Raw genomic sequence first — 25,313 nt, forward strand, 5'->3', positions numbered from 1 at the left:
GATAAAAGTAACGACGGGCCTGCATCGTCGGGATCTAATTTTTGGAGAGGAGCTCCTTGACGATCTGAGCAACCTCGGACTTTTCAGCGGGTTTCCCATCCAAAGCTCCCCCAGGAGCAAATATGTTCTTTAGCACAGCGCCCACATTGAGCTTAGTGTCTGTGCCCAATTGAGCGATGGTGCTCTCGACAGCAGCTTTGATATCACCTGGTGTCATGGTTTGGACCTGCCCGGCATATTCTTCAAACACGGTGATTTGGGCATCTTCCTTTTCCTTCAGATCTGACCGATTAGCGCTCTGGAATTGCTCGGCGGCGTCTTTGGAGGCAGCAATCTTCTTTCTGATTAGGGAGAGTAGCTGAAGATCGGTTTCAATTGGAGATGCGGTTTTGGCCGCGTTGTTGGTCTCGGAAATGAGGGCTCGTAGGACGTTGAGTCTGTAGAAAATACCACATCAATTGCTGAATCCCAATAGACCATCAGATAAAGCTACCTCGGTGTGTCCTTTGCCCTCATTGCGTCTTTGAGGTCTGAACGAAGCTTGGCCATCAACGGAGGGACGGAGCTGCTGGTTGAATTCCATCGTACAGTGCGCAATCCCATGCGGGACGAGAAACGAATCGCATTGAACATTCTGAGATGGGGAGGAGAATAGAACTGTTTAATCATTAAAAAGCGAACAAGCATATAGCAAACGGAGAGAATAAAAAACTGATGCTATACAAGTATTTATTGTTTTGGAGGGAGCCGGCAAGAAAGAGCTGGGCTGGCTGGTCTGTGCGCAAAATATTGTTTCGAGCTTCCAACTTCCGCGCTTTACTCGACCAGCCGCCTTTCTACTTGGTACTTATGCATCACCGCCAGCTCAACACAACAGCTTCGGTCTCGCACTGAGCTCATTCATCGCTTACATGAGCCACACGGTCTCCTCGTCTTAGACCCTTTTAATTTTGGCCTATATTCTATTAGCTTTACACCGTCGTTTAATCCTCGCGCCGCTTCTTTTCGACGCGGGGAGACGTTCTGTGACAGCCACGGACAGGGCTACAAAATGTCCTATCCAGCTCTAACTCCGACTCGACCAGTGCCAGGAACATTCTTTCAGACCCCGGCAGCGAGTAATATCAATAATGGACCGCTCTTTCAGCCCAGGACGCCATCAGCGCCTGCCGCGCAGGAATCAACACCAGCGCCAGCCCTTCAGAGACTGTCACCGGTAGCTCCAAAAATAAAGAGCGAGACCCTGAGCACAAGAGAACGCGCTGCGCGGACCGTCAATGACACTCTTGCTCAGGAAGCTCGGTATCCGGATCTGGACAATTATCTTTCTCGTGCGTCAATTGCGGTGTTGTATTGGAAAGTCAGTAGAAATCTTTGCTGACTGTTGTTTATAGAAGGGTTTTCATCGGACTACGAGATCCCTGCCCATCCAGCATGGGCGCCATTCCACAAGATAAAAATGTACAATATCCCCGACCAGATATTCGACCAATACAATCGCGCACAAGTTTCGACGAGCATGGGTCTTTTCGCCGAGTTAAATCACGCCTGGGTTGCCATTGACAATGCGCTTTATCTCTGGGACTATACGCATCCCAATCCACAGCTGGTCGGATACGAGTCTCAGCCGAACAGTATCAATGCCGTTAAGCTTGCCAAACCTCGCCCCGGCGTTTTCCTTCCGTCTATCACGCACATTTTGGTCATCTCCACCACTAACGATATCATCCTGCTGGGTATGGGCTGCGAAATCGTGTCTGGTGGTGCAAAACAAGTGACGTTATATCAGACTGGGATGTCAACATCTATCCGTGGCCTTGATGTGCATGTCATCACTTCGTCGGACACCTCGGGAAGAATTTTCTTTGCCAGTTCGTCCGATAACGACGTTTATGAATTCAAGTATCAACAGGAAGAGAAGTGGTTTCAAGGGCGATGTTCCAAAGTCAACCAGACTAGCTCGCGGATTGCATCGTTTGCGCCGTCGTTGAGCTTCGCCCAGAAGCCGACTGAGTCTATTGAACAGATGGTGGTGGATGACACTCGGAATCTTCTTTACACGCTGTCTTCGTTATCTACAATTAGAGTCTTCCACCTAAAGCCGGATGGGACACTGGCACTAGCTATCACGAAACCTGTCATCGACATTTATTCCAACATCGGTCACATTATCCCGTCCAATGAGGCGTTGAATCCCAAAGTGAAGATTGTCTCTATCTGTCCCGTGCCGACTCCAGAGGCATCGCGGTACCATCTTGTAGCCACGACAGCTACTGGTTACCGTATCTATCTCAGCGCAACTGGCTCTTATAGCTGGTCACCTATGCCTAGCGGTACTAGCCCTCCCACTAGTATGCAAGCTCATTTTGTGAAAACTCCCCCCTTCGACACCCCAGCAGCTGTACCTGGCGCGATGCAATTCCAGCAGACTGCAACCACAACAAAAGTCCCTATCCACACTCTCGATCCTACTCGTTTGGCTCAGCGGTTTCCTCCGGGCTATTTCTTTTGCTTTACATGCAAAGACCCCTCGCAAAAAGAAGATACTTTGTTCATCTCGGCACCAGATTCTGGTCGCATTGCTCGTGCTCATGAAAATGTTGTTCCCCCTAAGCCTTCAGAGTCGGCGATATGGCTGTCTTTGGGCAGCAGAGCCGAAGACATCGGTTTGATTACGACCCCCTTGACAGCTGTCGCATCGGCCAACGGATTCGGGAACGAGTTGGCCATTCAATATGACCAGAGTGCCGCGGAATTCGCCATTTTGACAAATACGGGCGTTCACGTTATCAGAAGAAGGCGTCTTGTCGATATATTTGCCGCGCTTGTGCGACATGGAGGTAGTGAAGATGGACTCGAGGGTGACACCAAGAATTTTATTCGAGTCTATGGGCGCAGTGAGGCTCTTGCCACAGCTTTGGCTGTCGCATGTGGACAAGGAATGGAAATCTCGTCTGATTCTCGTCTGACCAAGATCAACGACCCAGATGTTCTGGAATACGCACGCAAAGTCTTTATTGAGTATGGTGGAAGACCGTCTATGAACGAAAACGCAGTTGCAGATAACAGCACCCCAGCGATTGACGCCATTCTCCCGTCTCCTCGCCACGCAGGTATTGCACTGTACATGTCAAGGTTGCTTCGCTCAATCTGGAAAAAGGAGATCGCGATTGCGAAGCCTTCTAAGACCGGACTAGATGTGACACCTTCAGTGAGCGTCGTCAAGCTGCATAGCATTCAACGGGATTTGTCTGCTTTGCAAGAATTCTTCAAGGTTAATAAGAATTTCATTGAAGGACTCAGCGGGCCTGAAGCACTTTCGCGTGCGGCCACGAAACAAGAAGAGATTGCTCTTCAAGCGGAACACCGTGCCTTACATTCATTGGTACAGCTTCTGTCGGATACCATCGAGGGCATCTCATTTGTTTTGGTTTTGTTCGATGAGCGAGTGGATGAAATTGTCCTCGCTCTACCCGATGACGCAAGACAGCGCTTCTTGAAACTTACGTTTGAAGAACTGTTCAGCACTGGAAAGGGCTATGAGATTGCTAAGGAGCTGGTCAAGGCCATCGTCAACCGAAATATCGCAAAGGGATCGAATGTGGAAACAGTTGCCGATGCGTTACGGCGTCGATGTGGAAATTTCTGCAGTGCAGAGGATGTCATTATCTTCAAAGCGCAAGAATTACTCAAGCGAGCAACGGAAGCAGGTGCAAACTCGGAAATAGGAAGAAATCTCCTGAATGAAAGTTTACGCTTGTTCCGACAAGTTTCTGAGGAGCTGCCAATGGATAACCTGGTGTCTGCTGTGGACAGCTACATTACGAATCAGTTTTATGCAGGTATGTCGCGCCGACTTCTCTTCTATTATTTTGGTATCTATATTAACATAACTAGGCGCTATTCAACTTTGTCTCAACGTTGCTTCAAGCTCAGACAAGGCCAATCTGGCTCTCAACTGGATGATGGATGGCCGCCAAGAGGAGGTTGGTTAACATCGAACCATATAAGAGTTGATATACTAATATCGAATAGGATTCGCGCAAGGTACACTATGCGTTCCGCAAACAATGCTACGACCTTATTTTCAAGATCGTTGTCGCGGTGGACAAATCGGCGGCTACTGACCCTGGTGTGATTGACGGCCAGTATACACCACTGGCTAAGCGGAGAAACGAGGCATACAGTGTTATATCCGACTCGAACGATGAAGTCTTCCTGACTAGTTTGTACGACTGGTACCTAGAGCAAGGCTGGAGTGATCGACTTCTTGCAACCCAGTCTCCGTTTGTCGTGACATATTTGGAACGAAAGTCGATCGATGATATCTTCCATGCCGATCTGCTTTGGCGCTATTATGCCCAATCCGAGCGGTACTTTGACGCCGCTAGAGTTCAGTTCCAACTTGCGCAAAGTGCATTTGTTTTGCCTTTGAGTCGCCGCATTGAATATTTGGGTCAAGCTCGCGCCAATGCTTCAACATTCACCCATGAGATTGGGCGACAATCTCGACAACGGCTTCTGCAGGAGATTGGCAATCTTATGGATGTTGCCAATATTCAAGACGATTTGTTGCAGCGGCTGAAAGAGGATGAGCGGTTGAGCAAGGAAAGCAAGAACGCGGTCTTGAAGGAGATTGATGGACCTATCCAAGACCTCACATTGGTATGTTTAATACGTTCAAGCCCTAGCAAAGTAAATTTTTGTACTGACAGATTTGCAGCTCTTTAATAGATACGCCGATGCCGGCGGCTACTGTGACATCTGTTTACAAATATACTATGCAGCCGACCACCGCAACATGACCGACATCCTCTCAACATGGGAAAACCTTCTAGAGCTAACTCACGAACAAACCGTCGCCAAAGGCCAAGCTCAACCTTATGAAGCAGTAATCGAAAAAGTCCGCTCCCTCGGCAGCCGCCTGCGCATGTCCGAAATCGTCTTCCCAGTCCCCAGCATCCTCCCCATCGTCGAACGCTACTCCCTTCAACACCAACGCAACGTCGGCCCTCCAACCTGGGTCGTCGATTTGTTCCTTGACCTCGAAGTAGCCCACGAAACAATCTACACAACCCTCGAAAACATGTTCTACAACGACGAAGCGCCATTTACAGGCGCAAACAAGAAGTACATTGCGACTGATTTGTTGTATATTATTCAGCGATGGTTTAGCGATACCTTGCGTGTTGGAGGCGCGGTGTTTGGGAGCGATGTAATGGCTGCGCGGATTTCGGAGATGTTGGTGTTGGTGCAGCAGAATGGGCTGCCGGGGGAATATGTTCAGATGGCGCAAGAGTTGAGGGTCCAAATAGACAACAGCATTCGATGATTTGTATCTTGTTCTCAGCTCTCTTTTTTTTTTCATGACCTGTTGTTATATTAATCATGTCGAATGGGGGAGGAGTATGTATCTTTTTTTCTTTTTGTTCAAAAAACTAATGTTCTTGGGCCTTGGTTGACAAAACGAACGTTTTTAAACTTGTTTATCTTTGGCTTGATCTCTAGAGCGAGCAGAGTATGCATAGGGCACTAGAGCGTTACAATCTGTATAAATACCTACAGTATAAATTTCATATCGCATCAATTTTGATGCTGATCAAGATGAAGAATCCCATGCAACGCTTGGACTTCTGGTACTTTGAGTCTGATTGCAATCGATCAGAAACATTTCACAATAGAAACGTACGCCGCAGATCGTCTAAAGCAAACATATCTCAAACACGGCAACGAGGAGATTCGCTTGAGTCAAAACAACACCAGCAACAGCAACAGCAACAACGGGTCTGTTTTTTTTCGTCTTGCTTGTCGTCGTTTTGTGCTCCCAGGGCTGTGCCGGCCGTGCCTCACCATATTTTACTGACATATAAAAAATGCGAGACCCCACAAAAGGTGCTGGCTGGACGAGTGAAAGAAAATAAAGTCAGACATCAAGTTAGGGCCATAATCATCTGCAGATGTGGTTTCTTTAGACTAGTATTTTTGGGGCGACTCGTCTTCTGACCAGGCCGGTGCTCCGAAGGCACTGCTCTCCCTACAAAAATAAATCTGGATTTGTCACCTGAAGCTTTTACCTTTGGTAAATCATACCTTAAAGGCAGCATCACTGGTAGGGAGTTGGTCTAGTCCTCAATGCCTATCCCACTATCGGGTTTCCCACTCAGAACGTTCAACATTACGAACTTCCGATTTTGGACAACGCTGGCGATCCTACTCCTACCGTGGGATTTGGAGGAAGCCATCGGCGAGTCTGACAGGCTTCACCTACCGCCAACATGCGTATGGTCGCTGTCGACGCTCACAACGAGTCTTACGTTTGGTTTCTATTAGAAAATCGATGCATGGAGACCGCGAATCAATAGATTACTGTCGCCGCAACCGACGACGACGCCGACGACCAACCTCCAACCGGTCGGACGACAACAGTAACCAGAAACACAAAATGTGGTGGTGGTGGTGTTGATGATAGTCGTCCGGATCGCCGCGAACACCGATCCAAAGAGCCGCAACCGCAACCGCGCCGAAGGCAACATCAAGGGCCTTAATGTCAGATATGATTTCAATAGTGCTAGAAGCAGAGCGCTGTAGTAAGTTCTCTCAGATATCCCCTCAGTTACTCCACTGCCTCTCAATCCTCATAACATTGGAAATCGAAGTTCATGGGCTGAGACTGATTTGATTTTTTGTTGCATAGGGAGTATATCGATCACGTTCCAGCCAAATCACCTCCTCTCATCTCGACGACAACGACAACGACTTCGACCGGCACGGAGCCATCAGCTGTACACTTCACAAAAGATGGTCTAAATGAGCTGTGTTCTTACAACGATGTTACGAGCCCATTTCTGAGCGAAATGAATGATACGACGCTAAGTTTGTTTGAATTATTGGGTCGTGATCTGTTGGATTGTATCATATTGATACTTTATATATCTAGAGCTCTTGATTTTGGTCTTTATAATACACTTAGATGGCCAAAGTTATGGATTGTTTATGAATACTCTCATAAAGACAATTAAGAAGAGAAAACCAGAAGGCAGTTAGGTACAATGATACAATAAACATAATGTAGATGTTGATACGAATTCTTAGATAAACTTCGATGAAAGACGATCGTTTTGGGAGACATAAAGAAGAAGAAGAAGAAGAAGAAGAAGAAGAAGAAGAAGAAGAAGAGAAGTTTATAAAGAAGTCGAGGAGGAAGAGGGTGGTTGTAAGTCTGATAGTGTCTGATCAGATAGGTGTGCTTCAGGCCATTCAAAGCAGGAATACGCCCACCGGAAGGCAATATCTGTTCCATCTTTCTCATCCTCACGTGAAACTTTAACGATCCTACAAAAGGGCTCCTCAGCTGACTTATTAGCTCATTATTATGGAATGAAACAACAAGCAGCACCGATGCGCGTTCGACGAGATCCACCGAATGGTATTGAGAAAGTAGACCGCCCTCTCCACAGTGTCTCTTCTCCCACATCAGAATTCAATGGCGAAAGTCACTCGAGATACCGTATTGTTCCAGGAACTCGATCCCGTGGAAACTCCATAAGATCCGAAAACGGAGCCGATACTATTCGTTCAGCAGTGGCACCTAGGGGGCAATATAGCGTGTTGCACACGAACAGAACATTCGTCACTTGTTTTCCATTCTGCGGTCTGTTCCATGCAGCGACGCCAACAAGCAGGGAAGGTCGCGACGTTTCAGGACATCAGGGGATCGTGTGCATACTGGATAGTCGTTATATTGGAAATGTGGAAGCGGGAGTAATCATTGATGTTTGGCGTCGATTTGGGCTTTATCTTGGATTCAAAGAATCTTTTGAATATGTGCATTTTGGGCAAATCAGAAATGCACAAGCATACTGAACGAATACGAGGCAAATGACATGGCAAATGGCAGCTCAGTAAGCACTTCCTTTCCTTTCTTCCTCTCTTACTGTCCAATAGTTTCACATCCTCATAGCCGACGTTCTCGTGCCAAGGATCACCCGAAAATTGGTTTCCTGAAGGCCATGGATTGAGAATGCAGGCGAAGGAGTCCAGTTTAACGGAGTTTGCTGCTCAAGGCCGAAACTTAGCGCATGTAATATTTTTTCCCACTTCCCATGTGCGAATCCTGCTATTGCAGTCACTTTCAGATACTAATGAAATGTTACTCTTAGTTGATTTACGTTTTCTACGCCTGGTGACTCTAACGCTTACGGGAACTTCCGGGATGAGATTCGCGCCAGTTTCTTTTCACTCCAATACCGTTTGGACTATTTGAATCTCACCGGGTGCTTGGGTAGCTGGGTGTTATGTCTCAAAAGGGCTGCGCGATTGTTTCTCTCTGTCGTTTTATAGGTTTCGATACTTCCAGAATAGTTCGAACCAGAAAGGATGGCTCTCCACTGATAAACAAGGAGAAGCCATATCCTCGTCCTTTCCTCATCTCTTCTCTGCTTATCTCTTTACATTTCTACTCATCATATCATTATCAACCGAATCTTCTACTCAGCAGCAACACATACAACAACTGTACACAACACACTTCACTGCACGCAGTATGTATCTCTCAAATACCACATAGAAATGCAATCAATCTCCTCATGGCTTGCACCGCAAGTCTGTCTTGGAAGAAAGTGAGTTTTGTAATTATCGTCCCTTAGGTGTTCGAACGTATATGAGACATCGTTATACATGATTTAATTGGCAATCATCGCTTGGCCATTGAGTAAACCTGAATGAGGTAATAATATCATCGTCTGGGCTTGATTGGGCATTGTATGCTTGCTGCTGATACTTGTTAGATCTAAGCGAATTATTGCTGAGATAAATAACAGTACATTTTTTTTTAGCTTAGTAGGGATTCCAACAATACTCAGGTCCAATACTCAATGAGTTGGTTGATTGCTCAATCCAAGCTTCTCCACGATTTTTGCACACTCTACCACTCATGCAAAACCTGAAACCAGCTTGTGATGAAGTCAAACCTCGCGGTAGTCTGGGAGAGATAGTTACTTCCCCATGAATCGCCCAGCCACATAATGGATTGATTAGCAGCAACTGTTGGTGCCCAATATGTCAAGTCACCACCATTGGGGTCTCCAGTGCGAATGAAGTTGGCCCAATACTCTGACATGGTAGCTTCGATCTCAAGATCTTCTTCAGTCCAGGTAATATTGGCCTCGTAGTCGGCGTAAGGTATGTTGTTGAAAACATACCACAGTTCAGAACCGTGATATACATTATCCATTCCAATCGGTGGCGCGTGTGTCCAGTAGTACACATAAACGTTGGACTTTGCGCCGCCTGCGGCCCAAGCAGCAGACCATTGCCATGTCCCGATACGGCTCATGTCACGACCGAGCTCGTCGCTGACATCAGCGACTTGAGTATCATTGTAGGCCGGATATGTAGCAAAGAACTCAGACGAAAAGTTCTGAAATACAGTTGAGTACGTAGAATTATAAGATGAGATTGTTGCCACACCGATATCTCCTTCATCTTTATTGCCTCCCGTTAATATGGGAACATCGCCGTGGTCACCTGAGCGTAGAGCCTCGCCGTATGTATGCGTGAGGACATAGCCATCTATGACCGGACGCCAGAGAGGCGGATTGGAAATTATTGCTGATAGGTAGTTGTCTTCGGTAAAGACGGAATCATCCGATTCGTTTCCGTAGTCAATCAAAGTCTCCACCGGTACTTCACGGAGCTCAGCAACAGATGTTACATTGAGAGTTTCAAGAAAGCTAACGCCTTGAGCTTCGGCAGTATCCTTGGTACGATAGCTAGTCGCCAGTCCTCCAGTGTTTGGATCTTTCGGACCACGAGCTCCTGACTCAGAGATGACACCTGCAATGAGGTCTCGGGAGAGTGGTGACCACATCATATCAAGCGAACTAGCTGAACCGGCAGACTGGCCACCAACTGTGATCTGATCAGGGTTTCCACCAAATGCAGCAATGCTATCCGCAACCCATTGAAGCGCAAACTGCTGATCCTGGATGCCGTAATTTCCAGAAGCATTATGCCCTGATTCGGCGGATAAGTCTGGATGAGCCAAAAATCCAAACGACCCGAGACGATAGTTGATGGTAACCACAACGATGTCCTTGATTGCAAGACCGGAACCGTCATAAGTCTTGACATCTCCTGAACCTCCTTCGAATCTGCCACCAAAGATCCAGAAATAGACCGGTAGTTTCTTCTCAGACAGAGATGAAAGTTCATCGGCGGAATAAGTTGGTGTCCAGATATTCAAATACAAACAGTCCTCACTGGTGGTGTTTAAGCCATTTGAGAAGATACCAGCGGAGGAAACCGGTTGCGCACATTGTGGCGCAAAAGTGGTGGCAGATAACGTTTCATTCCACGGTGCAGCTGCAGACGGAGCTTTCCAACGTAGTGATCCTGTTGGAGGGGCTGCATATGGTATGCCTCTGTAGACAGTCACATTGTCACGATAGGGTGACCCGGTTCCTTTAACTGGACCACTCTTGGTGCTTATGATTGGGTAGCTTGAGTTTGAGCTGGCTGCTTGGACAACAGGCAGAGCAGCAACTGCCAGGAGAGAGAGTATATTTGCCAACATCATGTAACTATCAGCAATTATATCAAAAGGGATCTTCAAAATAATTCACTCCCGAGATCCCCGACTGAGCGAGATTTATATTATCGACGAAGACATTTCTGATCAGTCTACCCTTGATCATAGATCCTCCCCTCAATTCACAATTACGCGGCCAATAACCCTATCAAGTGAAGATCACAATATGCAGTTGACGAAATTCCCTCGTATGTACTTTGTTTCCAAGGTTGTTTCAGGGATCTCGGTCAATTGGATCGGCCGACATCTGCTTTAACGTCGGCCGAGCCTAAATGACTTTCTTCAAAACAGTCGATGTTCCTATAATAACCAGTAATAGATTCGCCCCACTAGCGGAGACTACAGGTACTTCTCCTGGACGTTTGCTGGTCATTGGAATCGATGCCATCAGTGAATCCTGCGTTTCTAACCAGTTGATATAAACTATTTCATGATCTGAGACCGACCACTTGTTATATTAAATCATACACTATCGATCCAACCTTAAATGATAAGAAAGTTATGAGCAGATTGGATCTGCAAGCTTCGTCAGAATGTCAATACCTTAATATGCCCCGGTCCCTGGTGCAAAAAATGCTACTACGTATGTACGTAGTACTTACTAGGAGTAACATCTATACAGGGCTAGTTGACAAGAATGTCGACTGAATCGAGCCAGACTACGCGTTCTTTTGTTAACTGCGGGGGGCCGCGTCATATGTATATTTCCACTACGTGAGCAACTTGTCGATCATTTGGTACATAGTGTCCTGAACCCCTGTTCAATTGTATATCTCCTCGAAACTAATCATATTATTCGAAGACAGTAATACAGAAAAAGTCCTCCACTTAGCTGCTGGCACAAAAAAACCTTTATCCTGCATCAGTAGTGTAAGGAAACCACCATGCGAGACAACGACAATGTCTCGTCTATGATTGTTCTGGCCCTTGCTAAATTGAGCCAGTCCACTAAATTGCTCAATCAAACGTTGACGAACATGATGAGCCCGCTTCTGTAGGCTCTCTTCATCCGGTGCATATACGCCTTGCTTAACGTGCCAATACTTGTCCAACTTCTGAAAGGATACTTCGCGGAAAAACTCTTGCAAGGCTGCAATATCAGAGCCCGTATCGCATGGACGAGCGGAGTGTGCTTGTAGATCCGGATCAAGCACTAATGGCACCCCATTTGCAATACTGTTAACACATTTCCCAAGGAGATAAGCTGTGTGATCAATGATATCGCTAAACCCTTCAATTGCAGTCTGGAGTGTTCGGCGGAGCGGTGAGGTCAGAATCATGCCAACATTCTGTTTGCAAGGGAAAGTATCATGCAAATCTCTGGCTTGTTGCAGTCCTTTGAATGACAATTCTGGATCCGGGATGGTCTTGTCGTTGGCTGTGTTGTGAACACCCTCGGCATGCCGGATGACATGAACAGTGCCGATATTCGTAGTAGTAGTCATTTATCAACACGTTTTCTCACAGGGAGACTTATATAAAACATTCAAAATGTAGAGATTACATATAAGCTAAATTAAATCTAAGAATAGTGAAGGGGTACTCGCTCCGTACCACGAAGGAAGATTTTTCCAAGGTTGTAGTCATACGTGACTCCAAGCCCACTTAGGTCGTTTAGCGAGTTGTGGCGCTACATATCGTCCATTTCTCGACTAAACTATACATTATTCGACTTGATTGAAAAGTCGGTCTTCTCCCAATTGAATGTGACATTCAAGGTTAGTCAAGATCAACAGACCCTACTAGAATCGCCGGAAAAGTATATATCCCGGGTCTCGCCTACCAACACTGATCATGAAACGTTTCTAGGTGCAAAATGTCAACTGTTGATCATTTTAGTCATGCGGAAATTGGGTCTCAATGCTACCTAGTTTTCATGGGTCACTATTAAGGAAGCATTATTTGTGCATGATTCTTCTCACTATGACCACTTAATCATAGCCACCTGAGAACTTCGGCCGAACCAACTCTGAATTTACCGACGATTATGATTATAGACTGCAAATCTTTGAAGCCATTGCCCGCAAGAATTGATGATACATAAAGCGTGCTCATTCCGGCCGTAATTGAACCAATAATTACTTCGACTTAAAACTCTTGATGAAACAGCCTACTGAAACACTGTCCCAGAAAAGGTCGGAAGGATCAACATGGAATCAAAGCCAAGAATCAAGCTTATGTTGATGGCAATATTCGCCATAATCACAAATGCAGTTACCGGGCTGTCCTGCAACTCGAGCGCACTGAATACGACTGAATATCTATACCCAATCACCGTGGTTGGCACAACCATATTTGACGTTGCAAAGGCCACAAATCGGGGCGCATGTGATATCGCTCGCATCAACATCATGGCCGATGTAGAAATTGTGCCCAATGTCGGACAAGAAATCCTCATTCCACCACAAGTCTGCGAACCCGACAATGAGTCTTGTATCCTACCATGGAACAACGAGACAACCAACGAATGCATCATGGGTGGTCCACGCTTATACTACACTGTGAATGGTGATACATACGAACGCATTGCTCTCAAACGACTCAACATTACAGTAGAGTCTCTAGTCGGGGACGGCATGAGCAATCAAAGCGCCTCCGATCCTCTAGAGCCGGGACAATACGTCAAAATTCCACTCTGCTCACCCAGCCAATGTGTGATTCAACCATATACATTTACCTACGGTGTTTATAAGGACTTGGCCGAGGAATATGGGACTACTGTCGGGCAAATCATGATGCTTAGCCCAACATACAATTACAGCAGCAGTGCATATACGGGGGCCGGGGGTCCATCTATCGACCTGGCAATTAACTGTACTGCTTTGTCCTCTAATATTACAGTGATTAGCTAGTTAGTCGTCCATCTGGGTTATCGTCTACCAGTTGTAGTAGATGGTAGATGGTATATCCTTGGCAAGCGAATCAGCGTGGCTCATTGTGTATACCATTTATCATTCTTATCGCCGGTATACTATTCTTATCTTCATGTGACTTGGTGCGTGTCTATATATTTTGTGCTGGAATGCCATGTAATAGCTAGATTCCTTCTTTAGTGCATAGAACAATACACCCGTCGAATGTTCACACATATATTTTCTACTACCCAGCATACACAACTTTGCTCTCTCGACCCAGCCCCTACTACTGGGAATCAACAATTAATTTTCGAAAAATGACGAATATTGTTCCCATACTATTGCTCCCCGATCATGTTCGGCCGAATTCATCCAACCTTCCACTTCTAAAGGCGATTCAGAAGGTTTTGAATGAGTCATACACCGCAACATATTGCCGGCATCCCGAGATATTTGGAACCAGGCACATACGGATGGCCGACCCAGCGCAACTTGCAGACATTATCGGAACCCAAGGCTTCACAATAGTCCTTGCGATCATCACGCCTGGGCAATCCTACGACGTGGTTGCCACATGCAGTGTCAAGGATTTTGGTGATGGCGACATCGAAACATACACCCAGTGGAGCAAGAACCTGAGTGGCGCTCAATGGGTGAATCGAAAGACTGCAACCGTTGACAAGGTAACCAATGAAAACCCGCCAAAGTTCGAGCTCACAGCATTCGCAGTGTCACCGCGCTATCAAGCGATGGGGCTGGGCGCCCGTCTGCTGAACGAAGTGAAATGGCTATTGGCTGGCAGAAAATTTCAAACTATTGCTGCCGATACTGCACCCATAGTACATGGACTAGGACCATCGGATGCCACGTGTAACTCTTGGGTCAACGGCATTGACCTTCACCAACTGAAGCAAGTCATGGAAACACAGCAGCCGGATAACATTAGCCAGAGCATCACCAACCCAAAGCTGGTACTGGTGGCCATCCGAGAACTGGGTAATGAGCTCTATTATCAGAAAAGAGGCTTCAAAACTGTGTGGAGTGGCACGGTACCCATTGGTATGTGGGATTGCCTAACAGAATGCACTATGGTGTACATGGAAATGCTGCTAGATTAAATCAAATTTATTTCCGGCATATGATAGACAGATGATAGAGCAAATTTTGTGCGTGGCTTTCCGACTTGAATGCAATTGTCATCTTCTTTGACATGGGATATATCTAATTATGGGGGGAAGTACCAATGTAATGAACATGAGCTAGTCATCCCCGCTGACCAGTCTGGTTTGTGCTCTCGCGTAAAGTCTTATTGCAACGACGAGTGCTGCCGCTGCAGATTCAGTTCACAAAGCTGCCATAACTGCAAAACCTCTATCGACGTCCATGACTTCAGATAGTGACATTGTGATTTCTTGAACAGATCTATAGTGATGTTCCTTTCGATTAAGTCACGAAGGTCTCGGGAGTTGCTCGAGATTGAATTAGGAATGATCTTACACGCTACAATTTACAGAACATGAGAAACAGATCGATTTATATATTGATTTGAAGTGTCACGGGCTATGCAACGAGAATATGCTTTACATTTCAAGGCGAGGATGAATACTTGCAAAACTGTCCGACTCGGGACCCTTTTATCAACACCTGTGCATCTAGACATGTAATTGATTTCAACCTTTGACGAGAGATCTCACAGTAGACCATTTCAAATTTTGAAGTAGCCCTTTTGCCAGCGATCATGAATCGCTCCACATCGGCCTTCACATACGAAAATGGCCTCGCCGTCAAAGACAGAAGATTTTTGCAGTCATGTACTTCAACTGCTGAAATTCCAGTTCATTGTCACCGTATGAACCATCAACAACCATTTGCATAAAGGAAAGAAGCCACACACGTCCCGCCTCACACTCTCCGTTGTTTATCTTCCAGATACCCATCAAAATGTCGTCATATACCACATATGGTAGCTGGGAACGTTTGCAACGAGGCTATTAGTACTAACACAGTACCCTTTCAGTAATCTGATCTGTTTTCCGGCATCTTACGTCCCTGTTCCTGACCGGAAGGCATTTTGGACCAAACATTGGGCGTAGGGTCTTACCAATATAAGTGTGTTGATACTTGAGACTTTTTTTTCGAACTTAAGAAGGTCGGAGGAAATCTTAACGCCGTCCTCCGAATGTGCATCGCGTTTTCCTCTCTCCCACCATAGAAATAAAATATATCCGCCAGTATGATACTTGAAAGAAACTCTAGAATGGGTAATCGATCTATTCTTGCAGCTGCAATCAATTCTCGATAGACATTCTGAATCCAGTCAACTGCTCCTTTCATCTTGAATACTCCTGCAACTTTCCGGAAATGCACCCAGAAAGGTCACATTCCGATAAATGAAGGACCGAAGATATGTGGCATATTCCAGAATGCTCGCGAGGATTCTAGCATCTAACGTCTTGAAAGCACGAACAAGCTCTGTGGTATCACTTTTGGGAAGTGCATTAAGATACCGAGCCATACATCGTTGTCGACCCATGACCAAGTCGAGAGACTTTCTAAAAAGTTGCAGGGCCAATTTATGGTCTCCAGCTACAAGTGCTGTCTCGGCGATATCTTCATATCTACCAGCAAGGTTGTGCTTTTGCTGAGCTGTAGGTGGCAGATATTGAGATTCCAAGATGTCTTCCAGGACTCTGAGCTCAGTGTAATGAGGTGTATTGCTGCCTGGTATCGTCCTCGTTTCTTCTCAGCACGCCCCAGACCGGCGGGGGCCAGCCAGTTCCGGGAATGCAAGTTTGTAGCAGCTCGTTAATGCTCTTCTGCTTCTTGGAGGTGTTCCAATTGCATAAAGCACATGGCTATTCTCCGATACCATTCCGCATTCTGTGGCAATCCTGTGCTCTCGGCCACTTCCAAGATCGTTTATGCCGATAGCCCTTGCAGTTCTTTTTCAACTGGATTCCAGTTTTGTAGATATGACATATTATAGATTACTTGCAACCAAAAGTCGACTTTCCACATATACACCTGAAGCCACTGTTTTGCTGAAAATCGTGCTGCCGGGCGGAAAAGCTAATAGGGCCGTGCCATGATTGCCTCGGCGCACCGACGACTATTCTTGGAGATGTGTTTTGTGGTGGCGCGCGGTTTTATTATTACAAGCAGAGACTCGATATTTTCTTTGTTCAAACCCAGCTGACGATGGATGTGGGAATTAGGCATCATCCAGGTCATGTGGGAAGAGGAGAGGGCAATCAATCGCCGTTTACGTCTAGACACGCTTCACTATACATTGTTACTACTGAAACTGTCTGTACCAACTTATTGATTGCAAAGTACGTGAACACTTGAAACGCAAGCAAGCTCAAACGCCTTGGGCGCACCTTCCAAATCTGTCTCGTTTACCGTTTGCATTGTTCGTCATGGGCCAGGGCGCACCTGCCTCGTTCCCCCATCTCCCCCATCTCCCCCAACTTTCCTTCTCTCCTCGTCCTCTCCCTCTCCCTATCTCCCTCTTCCTCATTTTTTCCCTCTTCTTCATCTTTTACCTCTTCCGCAATCCTTTGCTCTTCCTCATCCTTTCCCTCTTCCTCAGAGCTTGTCAAGTCGCTTGGCAGACAGACCGAGTCAGAAGCCATCTTACGCAATGGACTCCGGTATGCTATTCCTCCCCCTCTTCACAATAAGACAATACGCTAACCCAACTCTCTCTTCAATAAAGAGGGAGACACCGTCCAGTCTACCATAGACAAGGAGAAAATGGCACAAATGCGGGCTGCATTTACAGTCTGGACGACTCCAAAAGCTAATAAATCAACAAAGCCTGAAGATTCAGTAGCTTCTTATACCAACCCGTCAGCAAAGCTCAAAAAATCAGCGACCTCTGAGGGCTATACGCCAATGAAGGGTGAAGAGCTGGCGACTTTTACTAAAAAGGACGTTCAAGAAACTCCGATGATAGATGAAGACAAGAATTCAGGAGCGGCAGTTAGAGACGAGACCCAACGTTTTCGCCCGATATCTCTTTCAACTCACAGGAAAATAATCAGGTATTCCCACTCTCTGCAGCCAGTCTTATCAGGAGCACAGAGAAGGAAGAGCAGCGTATCCTAGCTAGAGTTGAAAACTCGCAGTCTCCCCGGCCTCAGAATTTCCTCGACCGTTTCAGGGCGGGTCCATCGCCGACGGCTTCACAAGACGCGGAATCCGAAGGGGACGATGAGTCCGCTCTATGAAATAACAATCCAAGGAATGTCGACAAGGGGAACAGACCAGCTCACCTTCCAATACCGGAAACAATTGAACCCTCCGTCCGACGGCCCAGTGACTCCAGTGGTCATTCTGGAAACAGCAGAGATCCTAGCGACCCAGACAATTCGGATGGATCGTCTTCCGATCCCAACGACAACGACAGCCACCACAGTCATCGCCATCATCGCAGACGGACTGTCCACCACCACCGGAAGACATTGAAAGCCGAGGACGTGTCCCTAGTGCTTAAGAGGGAACGGGATCAAAAAATGGCTCACCCAAGCCGATCCCCAAAGTTGCAAGGAAGAAACCGAGTCAGATGGGTTTCGCATCGGCGATGGAAAGATGGACGGCGGTGTCAAAACATCCCCAGAAGAGACCGTACAGATACCGCATACTATGGCTAAATAGGCGACAAAATGTATTTTATACTAGCAAACCGCGTGAAGGCGACCGTTAATATTGCGGATTCATAGCTTAGTAAGCGAATATATGCGTAGTCGACATAACTATAAGACCATACGTAAATTGAGGCCTAGTTAATGTACGTGCTTGTACACAAACTTGTACCTAGTTGGCCTACGTGCTTGTACATAAATCAAGGCGTCGTTGGCGTACGTGCTTATGCCTACTTGATGTTATCTCAAAACAGCCACTCCTGCGCCACTGCGGTCGCCATTCTGCTGCTTTGGCCCTAAATACAAGGCCAGTCCGAGTGGCTAGATCTAGGTTAGCTGATTCAGTATACGTTCGTTATATCTAGTGCTTTTCCCTGTGCTACACAGAATCACGATGTCTTTTGTCTTTTCGTCTTTATGCATCATCGGACTTGTCGGGGGTTATCTAGGGCTTTGTGTTTCTTACTGATTGATGTTATATCGATCAGAATGGTCGAGATGGGGGTATCCTATACGACTGGGAACTCGAGCACATCGTCACAGACGCGATTCAGACCACATCGAAATCAGGCGTCAAGTCACTCACATTCGGTGCCGGTGCAAATGCCCAATTGACTCTCGGCCACCACATGAAGGGCGCCGAAGTGCGCATTTTGCAACATACCTATGAGGTAGTCGCCAAACAGTTCCATCCCGCGCGCAAGAGTGAGTTCCTTATGAAACTAGGTGCGCATGAGGAGCCGTTGTATATTGCTTACCCGCCTCATGAATCAGGATCGCGCGGTATTTGTGCCATTATGAATTTCTTCAAGTATTGCTTTGCTTCCTTTTTGTTCCTATTTCTTCTTCCAATGCTTGCTGCGCTCCGGGAATACAACCACTGGAACTGGATCCACATTCGAAAACCTAAATGTAATCTCCCTAAAGTAGAGATCACGATTGTCTGCTAGGCTCACTAAACTTCAAATCTAGCTCATCAAGGCGGCTAAAAGAGCTTTTTCATTACGACGAGGACGTGGCAAACTCTATGCTTGTTCAGCTAGAAATATAGATCACAGTGTAGTCCGCGCAGACAAGGTGAAAATATACGATCCTCCATACAGGCAAGGAGTTCAGCGATATGCGTGTGGTTAAACGCAGCCTTATTGGCCACCGTAATATAGGTGGAGGATGTAGTTCTTTTTATATAGGAGTATATATGTCTTATATAATCAAGTCAAACACAGTATCGCTCTTTGGATCATACATGCTATTTCTAAATAACAATATACATAGGTATGGACGTGTACGCGATGCCTTGAAACCACGAAGACAGAAAACGAAGAGGAATAACCCTATAGTAATATGGCGCTCAGTAAATGAAAACGAGTCACTGCATTGACGGAAAGCGATTGCTGCTTCATACCATCTGTTCAGAGCGGATTTACCTTTCTCTATCTGTGTCCGTGGCGGTATTGGGCGGAAGTGTAATAATTGCCTTGATCATGGTTATGCGACCTGCTCTTTTGCTAGATGAAGATGGTGATCTGTGTTTGTGTTTTTCCTTGGGTCCCGTATCAAAAGACAAGAAGGATTATGATATATTGCCATTAACCACTATGCGGCTGGCAAAGAAAAGTGCAACGCAAAGTTCCAAGGTTACATGTACTTGTCATCGATGAACGCACAGGGACATGAATCATCTAACCTCCAATTGTGCGCTAAAAAAAAGAGGAATACGGTCCCATTGAAGGGAGAAGTGTTCGCGTTTGTATGAAGAGTACGGAGAGTTCCTTCCCCTAAGCATACAGACCGAAGTATGCAATCGGAAGGCATGAAGGCACTACTGGCAAGGATTAACACATCATTGTTCAGAACTGTTTACGTACGAATATAAAAGTGACGCCTACTCCGGACTTACTATAATCTTTACCTACAGATCTTGGCATTTCTCGAAAGTAGATCGGGAAGGTATCTCCCTATGAACTGAATCAACAAGAAGGTGCAAAGACGCGGCTTCCCTGATGCATTGGGGCATTGGGGCAAGGAGAGTATCTATCGTAGACTGACGTTTCCCCCTTTTTCCCTTTTCTTTCTTCCCAAGTATCATCGACGAAAAGCCTTTTTTTTTTTGAAATATCGTCCGAGAAGCTCTTTTTTTTTTCTTTTGCAGTAGCAACAACAACAACAACAACAACAACAACAACAACAACAACAACAACAACAACAACAACATCACCACCACCACCACCAGCAACAATGGGCTTGTTGGTTTTCGTCTTGCTTGTCTTCGTGTTGTGGTCCGAGGAGGCCTCCACCATGCCTGTGCCTGTGCCGGATGGCACAAATGATGAACTTCTCGGGTGAGCTTCCATATCTAATCGTAACTAGACTCGCAGTTTCGCTAATAATATTGATAAGGGCAAAGAGAGTTCTTTCTGACCTCATTGGGCAGCTGTTATTCGGCATGATCTTCCTGGTAGCGTTCGCTGTGTTGTGTTACCGCTGGTATGGATCTAATCTCCTGTGGACCTCCCGGAATCGACAGTTGGTTAATTTCTTAATAGCGCCGTTACAAAGACAACTTGGAAGTTTTGGTTGTGGGATTGGGGATGTCTTCGCCGTCTTCGTCGTCTTCGCCGTGCCACCGCCGCCGACAACAACAATGAGCCAGTCCGGTTGGACAACCTCCAACCGGGAGATAGCCGGAATGGTATCTCACCGGAGCATGCTCCTTTGGAGCAGTAGGAGAACGGAGTTTTCGGAAAGTCAGGAAGGAGGGGATATTTGAGAACGGGAAGGGCGCTCGAGCGCTACAATCTGTTGATGAGCTATCAGAGGTAAAGCAAGTACACATATCACGCCTTCGCGGTGACCTTGAGTATGAATGTTCCTTGTTCTATCTCTTTACATTCATCTACGCAAATATGCATTAAGACTCAGGCAACACTGGGAGCCTATGCGAGACATCGATGTAGGTGCCTGCCTAGTCGTTCCGTTCAAGACGTGAATAGCTGCCTAGGCAGGTAGCAGAGTCTGATATCATTTGATGAGATATTTACCAGTTCTTCGGCCAGAGTCTGTATGTAATCGCTCAATTACCATGGGTAGTATTTCATTTACTCATGATCGGATCAGGCTACAAACGTCGGGGAAGCAGCTGCCTGCGCAGAGCAGGAGGTATATAATCACCTTGCACCTCCCACTTTTCGCTTCACACGTGTTTTCTTTTTCATTTCATCTCACAGTTAACATCTTTCTTGACTTACTTGACATAAATATTGTCTAGTATTCCTACGACCTACTTTGCAGTTCTTCAGTAGACGTGATCCTCACATTCTTCGTCTAATCCGCTTCCCCCGGACCCAACCGTTCTCCTACAAGACCTACAATTGAACTACCGGTTGCCGCCTCGTAACACCTCCGAACGCTTTACATTCTCCATGTGGTTACCCGAGTCTTGAATGTATGTTTTGTTTTTGGTTATATGTTGCCCTGACCATCCATCCCTCTTTGTGGTGACTTCAAGGCGGACCGAAGGCTGACATTCTATGCAGCACACACAGATTCTACCGTCCCCTAACGAAACCGCCCTGGCCAAGATGTTCTCACGGATTGAGCAAGCTTTATTCGATCGCGGTCACGTCAATAGAGTTCACAGTCTTCAAAATGCGGTCAAATTCGTCGAGTTTTTTTATCGTCTCAGATGGTCTCAGACGTCTTGGATTGACGACATGCTCAACATAGAGTTCAAAGCCATAAGTATAATACAAGCTGAGATTTCTGATGCTGAAATTGTGCACAGCCTCGAGAAACTTCGAAAGATTGATGGGAATATGACAAGAGAGGAGGAGGAAACCCTTGAGAAGGCTCAAAAAAGACTATTAGAGCATAACACTAAATGGTGGGCCATTACCCACAAGTATTATCAGCTTCTGTTTCACAAGCCAAAGGGCTGTTATATCCGACAGCTAGATCTCTTCCGTAACGCAAACTTGGTATATCCCGAGGAGAGAATTCAAAGTGCATGCAAAGCAGTGGGTGGCTGCTGCGCATATAATTGTGGATGTTGTTACCGAGACAGAGGTTCTCACAGAAGGCTTGGCGTGCTGATGCATTGTGTGAGGGAATGCGGTTGTTGTTTGCGAAGAAGAGGGCAGAAACTGGTTTATACTGATAAAGATAGATGGGCCCTGAGCATAATTATTGTGGATTACTGGAGTCGAAATGGTGTTAGGAAATGATTCAAGAAGCATGGGCAATCATTAATTCATGGTTAATCATAATATATACAGTTTTGTTTCATACAATCATTAATCTATACTTCTGGCGCCCTCCTGACGTGAATATTAATAACCCCTCTCCTTAAATCGAAGGTATCTTTGCCAGCAGAGGCCCATCAGATCCCCTAATAGGCTCTTTTCCCTTGGGGCTTGATGATCGGGTGCCCTCCCGCACGTCCAACTGTCGAGTTCTTGATGGCCCCGCCACCACGAAGGTATTTGTCTCTTCGGGGCCCTCCTCGGTCTCGATTGGCGTCTCGTTCTCGCCAGGGGGTTTTTGTCCGGACCCCTCCGGATTGTCGTTTGGGAGCGCACTGACGGTCAGATTCCGCTCTCGCGTCTCCCCCGATTCGGTATCGTCAAGGGGTTGTTGTCCGGACCCCTCCAGATTGTGATTTTGGAGCGCACTGGCGGTCAGATTCCGCTCTCGCGTCTCCCCGAGTTCGATATACTCGGCCTCTCGGCCACGGCGGCGAAAGTCCCACAACCAGAACTTCCATGTTTCCGTTTTGTCTCTATTGCGTAGTTGAAACATTAGTGATCATGTTCCGGAGGCCGCCAGGAGTAGAGATACGTACAGTCGTCGCCAAATCAAGGCGAGTAAACCAAGGAGGCCGATACCCCCAACAACCATCCACCAGTTATCTTCGAACCACTTTTCTGGTCTTTAAAGAAACGTTAGAATCTCCAAATATCAATGATAAGATAAGGGATCCCACCCTTTGTATATTATTTTGAGGCCACCAGGGCCATCGACCTCGGTCTGGGTATCACCCGGGTCTTGGGTTGGGGGCGGGGGGGGGTTCTTGGATTGCGATGGGGAGGGCTCCGGCAATGCAAATGAAGTAAAACAAATGGCTGAGTGCCATTTCTGCTGATTGTTTTGAAAGAAAATTTGATACTATTTGGTTCTGTGGAGGGCTTCAGATGTGGATGTGATAATAGACAGCAGCTATGTAAGGACGACTACAGATTCCTACTTGACTCTACATCGATAGCGTCCTTCCGTCAAACCAACCTTCCGTCAAACCAACCTACTGGACCCGCTCTTCTAGTCACGACTCGCGTGTAGGGCGCGTATGGTCTTGGCGGAGCGGCTATAGCTACTCTAGAAACCTCACCAAGATGTTTTCTGAGTGTGTACATGTTCTCGGCACATGTAGGTGTGAAGAAAGCATCGATTTCTTCCATTGATTAACGATTTTATAGACGATATTGAATTAGGGCTTTTGTATTCCATAAGTAGTTAGACTAGACCACTTAGTCGCCTGCCAAGGGTCGGTCATGTGCCAATCCCTTGCATGTCCTCAGGAGATGACGCACGTCCCGGTCAGCAGTGCCGAGGGCCAGCGCCCACGGTCGGAGATTTTTCTAGCCGAGTAATTTACACCATATCCACCTAACCATAACTTATAGACATATGTAGATTTTTCCTAGTAAGCAAACAACTACCAAGGACTTACCGTAGAAGCTCACTAAAAGCACACTACAAGCACACTACAAGCACACTACAAGCTCACTACAAGCTCAATACGAGTTCCCTATGGTTATTTGGTTAATTAACTGGTCGTGAGGGCAACTATCATGCCGCATCATATCATAAAGCTTTTCTTGGTAGGTCCTAGTGTCATGGAATTAATTTAGTTTATTGAACCCCCGCCCGCTGTGTTTGTCACCAGGCAAATGCACCAAGACAGCTATTTTTTTGAGTGACCTGATACCGGTAGAAATGAAAAAACAGCAACCCCATGTCTCAGTTTGCAGAATCCTAGGCTGTAGCTCGGCGTCACTATATAGATGTAGTTGGGCTTGTGACTATTTGTGTGACTGCTCTTTACAACATGCTTTTTACTGGGCTGTAGATGAGGAATTTGGAGGTAGCTTAGCAGTCTTATCAGATCATCGTATCGACAGATGATCTACTCAAAGATCCACTACGTTTGTCCTCTGGCTTACACGGCATCACTCGATTTTTCGAAATGCAGTCTATCAAGCTACAAGGGATACCTCCTAGTCCGTGCCAAAATGCCATAAAAAATTCCCCCAGTGAAGAATTCAGATTAGAGACATCTGTATACGGCCTAAACGTAGTCGACGCCGCTGATTCGCCACTTTGTTGTCGATTTACCACATACAGCTTAGCGCCGACACTACCCCTAAAGACTCAAAGATAAAAGAAAACAGAAAAAGAATCAGCCTCACCGTCTACCATCACATACTCCCAGCACTTGACATATATACACGCTAAACTCAATCAACCATAAACCTCAAGAGAAGAACAAGAAAAAAAAATGTCCCGCCCGCTCCTTTCCCGCAAACCCGACCTCTTAATTACCATCTTCTTCTCCCTCCACCTCTTCTTCGTAACCTGCGTCGACTGTCTCGATCTCTGGCCTACATGGCTCTCTTCCTCACCTTACCTCCCATTCTTTACACTAGGCCGTGTATTGCGCGATTTTTACCTCGAGACGTATCAAGACAAGCTTGTCCTTGAGCAACCGGATTGGTTTGTTGTGTTCACATGGTGCGAGTTGTTGTTCCATGTTCCTGTCTGTTTGCTGGTAATCCAGGGCTTGGTGAAAAGTATGTAATCCCCCTTCCCGTTCTGTCTAGGTCAATGTTTGAGGGGAAGGCTAAGTTGGGTAGATTCGCCGCTCGTCCCGTTAGGAGTTATCCCCTGGACTGTAGAGACGTTTTTCACGACGCTGCTTTGTGTGGTCGAGATTTGGGGGTGGGATGATCGCTCAGAGACGATCAAATGGGGGTTGACGGGGTGCTACGGACCGTATCTGGTTATTTGTAAGTCTCTCTCCTCCCTTATGGTCAAGTGGCTACTGATTTTATGAATAGCTGCGGCGTTATTTGTGGTCATGTATGGACGGGTCAAAGAGGCGCTTGTCTTGCAGCGGCAACAACTGGAGAAAGTGAAGGGACAGTAAGAGTATGTCTATGCGAATCAAAT

At 46.4% G+C, this 25,313-nt stretch overlaps 8 protein-coding genes across 8 annotated transcripts; 5 read left to right on the forward strand and 3 right to left on the reverse strand.

Annotated features, from left to right (window-relative positions):
* Nucleotides 1-34: 34 nt before the first annotated feature.
* BHQ10_006055 (uncharacterized protein) lies at nucleotides 35-633 on the reverse strand (the record flags this gene model as incomplete). The annotated part of the gene is made up of 2 exons (XM_040878599.1): nucleotides 35-437; nucleotides 494-633. The coding sequence occupies 2 exons, from the start codon at nucleotides 631-633 to the stop codon at nucleotides 35-37; spliced, it is 543 nt and encodes a 180-aa protein (XP_040734559.1).
* A 418-nt stretch (nucleotides 634-1,051) lies between these two features.
* On the forward strand, nucleotides 1,052-5,332 carry BHQ10_006056 (uncharacterized protein; the record flags this gene model as incomplete). The annotated part of the gene is made up of 5 exons (XM_040878600.1): nucleotides 1,052-1,331; nucleotides 1,395-3,842; nucleotides 3,898-3,986; nucleotides 4,036-4,665; nucleotides 4,724-5,332. 5 exons carry the CDS (start codon nucleotides 1,052-1,054, stop codon nucleotides 5,330-5,332), a joined length of 4,056 nt encoding a protein of 1,351 aa, XP_040734560.1.
* A 3,591-nt stretch (nucleotides 5,333-8,923) lies between these two features.
* BHQ10_006057 (uncharacterized protein) lies at nucleotides 8,924-12,033 on the reverse strand (the record flags this gene model as incomplete). The annotated part of the gene is made up of 2 exons (XM_040878601.1): nucleotides 8,924-10,542; nucleotides 11,439-12,033. The coding sequence occupies 2 exons, from the start codon at nucleotides 12,031-12,033 to the stop codon at nucleotides 8,924-8,926; spliced, it is 2,214 nt and encodes a 737-aa protein (XP_040734561.1).
* Nucleotides 12,034-12,738: 705 nt separating this feature from the next.
* On the forward strand, nucleotides 12,739-13,440 carry BHQ10_006058 (uncharacterized protein; the record flags this gene model as incomplete). Its single annotated transcript, XM_040878602.1, has 1 exon — nucleotides 12,739-13,440. One exon carries the CDS (start codon nucleotides 12,739-12,741, stop codon nucleotides 13,438-13,440), a length of 702 nt encoding a protein of 233 aa, XP_040734562.1.
* Nucleotides 13,441-13,760: 320 nt separating this feature from the next.
* On the forward strand, nucleotides 13,761-19,039 carry BHQ10_006059 (uncharacterized protein; the record flags this gene model as incomplete). The annotated part of the gene is made up of 2 exons (XM_040878603.1): nucleotides 13,761-14,502; nucleotides 18,633-19,039. 2 exons carry the CDS (start codon nucleotides 13,761-13,763, stop codon nucleotides 19,037-19,039), a joined length of 1,149 nt encoding a protein of 382 aa, XP_040734563.1.
* A 1,288-nt stretch (nucleotides 19,040-20,327) lies between these two features.
* On the forward strand, nucleotides 20,328-20,816 carry BHQ10_006060 (uncharacterized protein; the record flags this gene model as incomplete). Its single annotated transcript, XM_040878605.1, has 3 exons — nucleotides 20,328-20,431; nucleotides 20,490-20,576; nucleotides 20,636-20,816. The coding sequence occupies 3 exons, from the start codon at nucleotides 20,328-20,330 to the stop codon at nucleotides 20,814-20,816; spliced, it is 372 nt and encodes a 123-aa protein (XP_040734564.1).
* Nucleotides 20,817-22,433: 1,617 nt separating this feature from the next.
* Nucleotides 22,434-23,220, reverse strand: BHQ10_006061 (uncharacterized protein; the record flags this gene model as incomplete). The annotated part of the gene is made up of 3 exons (XM_040878606.1): nucleotides 22,434-22,866; nucleotides 22,930-23,016; nucleotides 23,126-23,220. The coding sequence occupies 3 exons, from the start codon at nucleotides 23,218-23,220 to the stop codon at nucleotides 22,434-22,436; spliced, it is 615 nt and encodes a 204-aa protein (XP_040734565.1).
* A 1,422-nt stretch (nucleotides 23,221-24,642) lies between these two features.
* On the forward strand, nucleotides 24,643-25,290 carry BHQ10_006062 (uncharacterized protein; the record flags this gene model as incomplete). Its single annotated transcript, XM_040878607.1, has 3 exons — nucleotides 24,643-24,934; nucleotides 24,998-25,150; nucleotides 25,202-25,290. 3 exons carry the CDS (start codon nucleotides 24,643-24,645, stop codon nucleotides 25,288-25,290), a joined length of 534 nt encoding a protein of 177 aa, XP_040734566.1.
* Between the last annotated feature and the right edge of the window lie 23 nt (nucleotides 25,291-25,313).

The sequence above is a fragment of the Talaromyces amestolkiae genome (genome assembly GCF_001896365.1).
Source record: "Talaromyces amestolkiae strain CIB chromosome Unknown scaffold11.1, whole genome shotgun sequence".
Taxonomy (NCBI): domain Eukaryota; kingdom Fungi; phylum Ascomycota; class Eurotiomycetes; order Eurotiales; family Trichocomaceae; genus Talaromyces; species Talaromyces amestolkiae.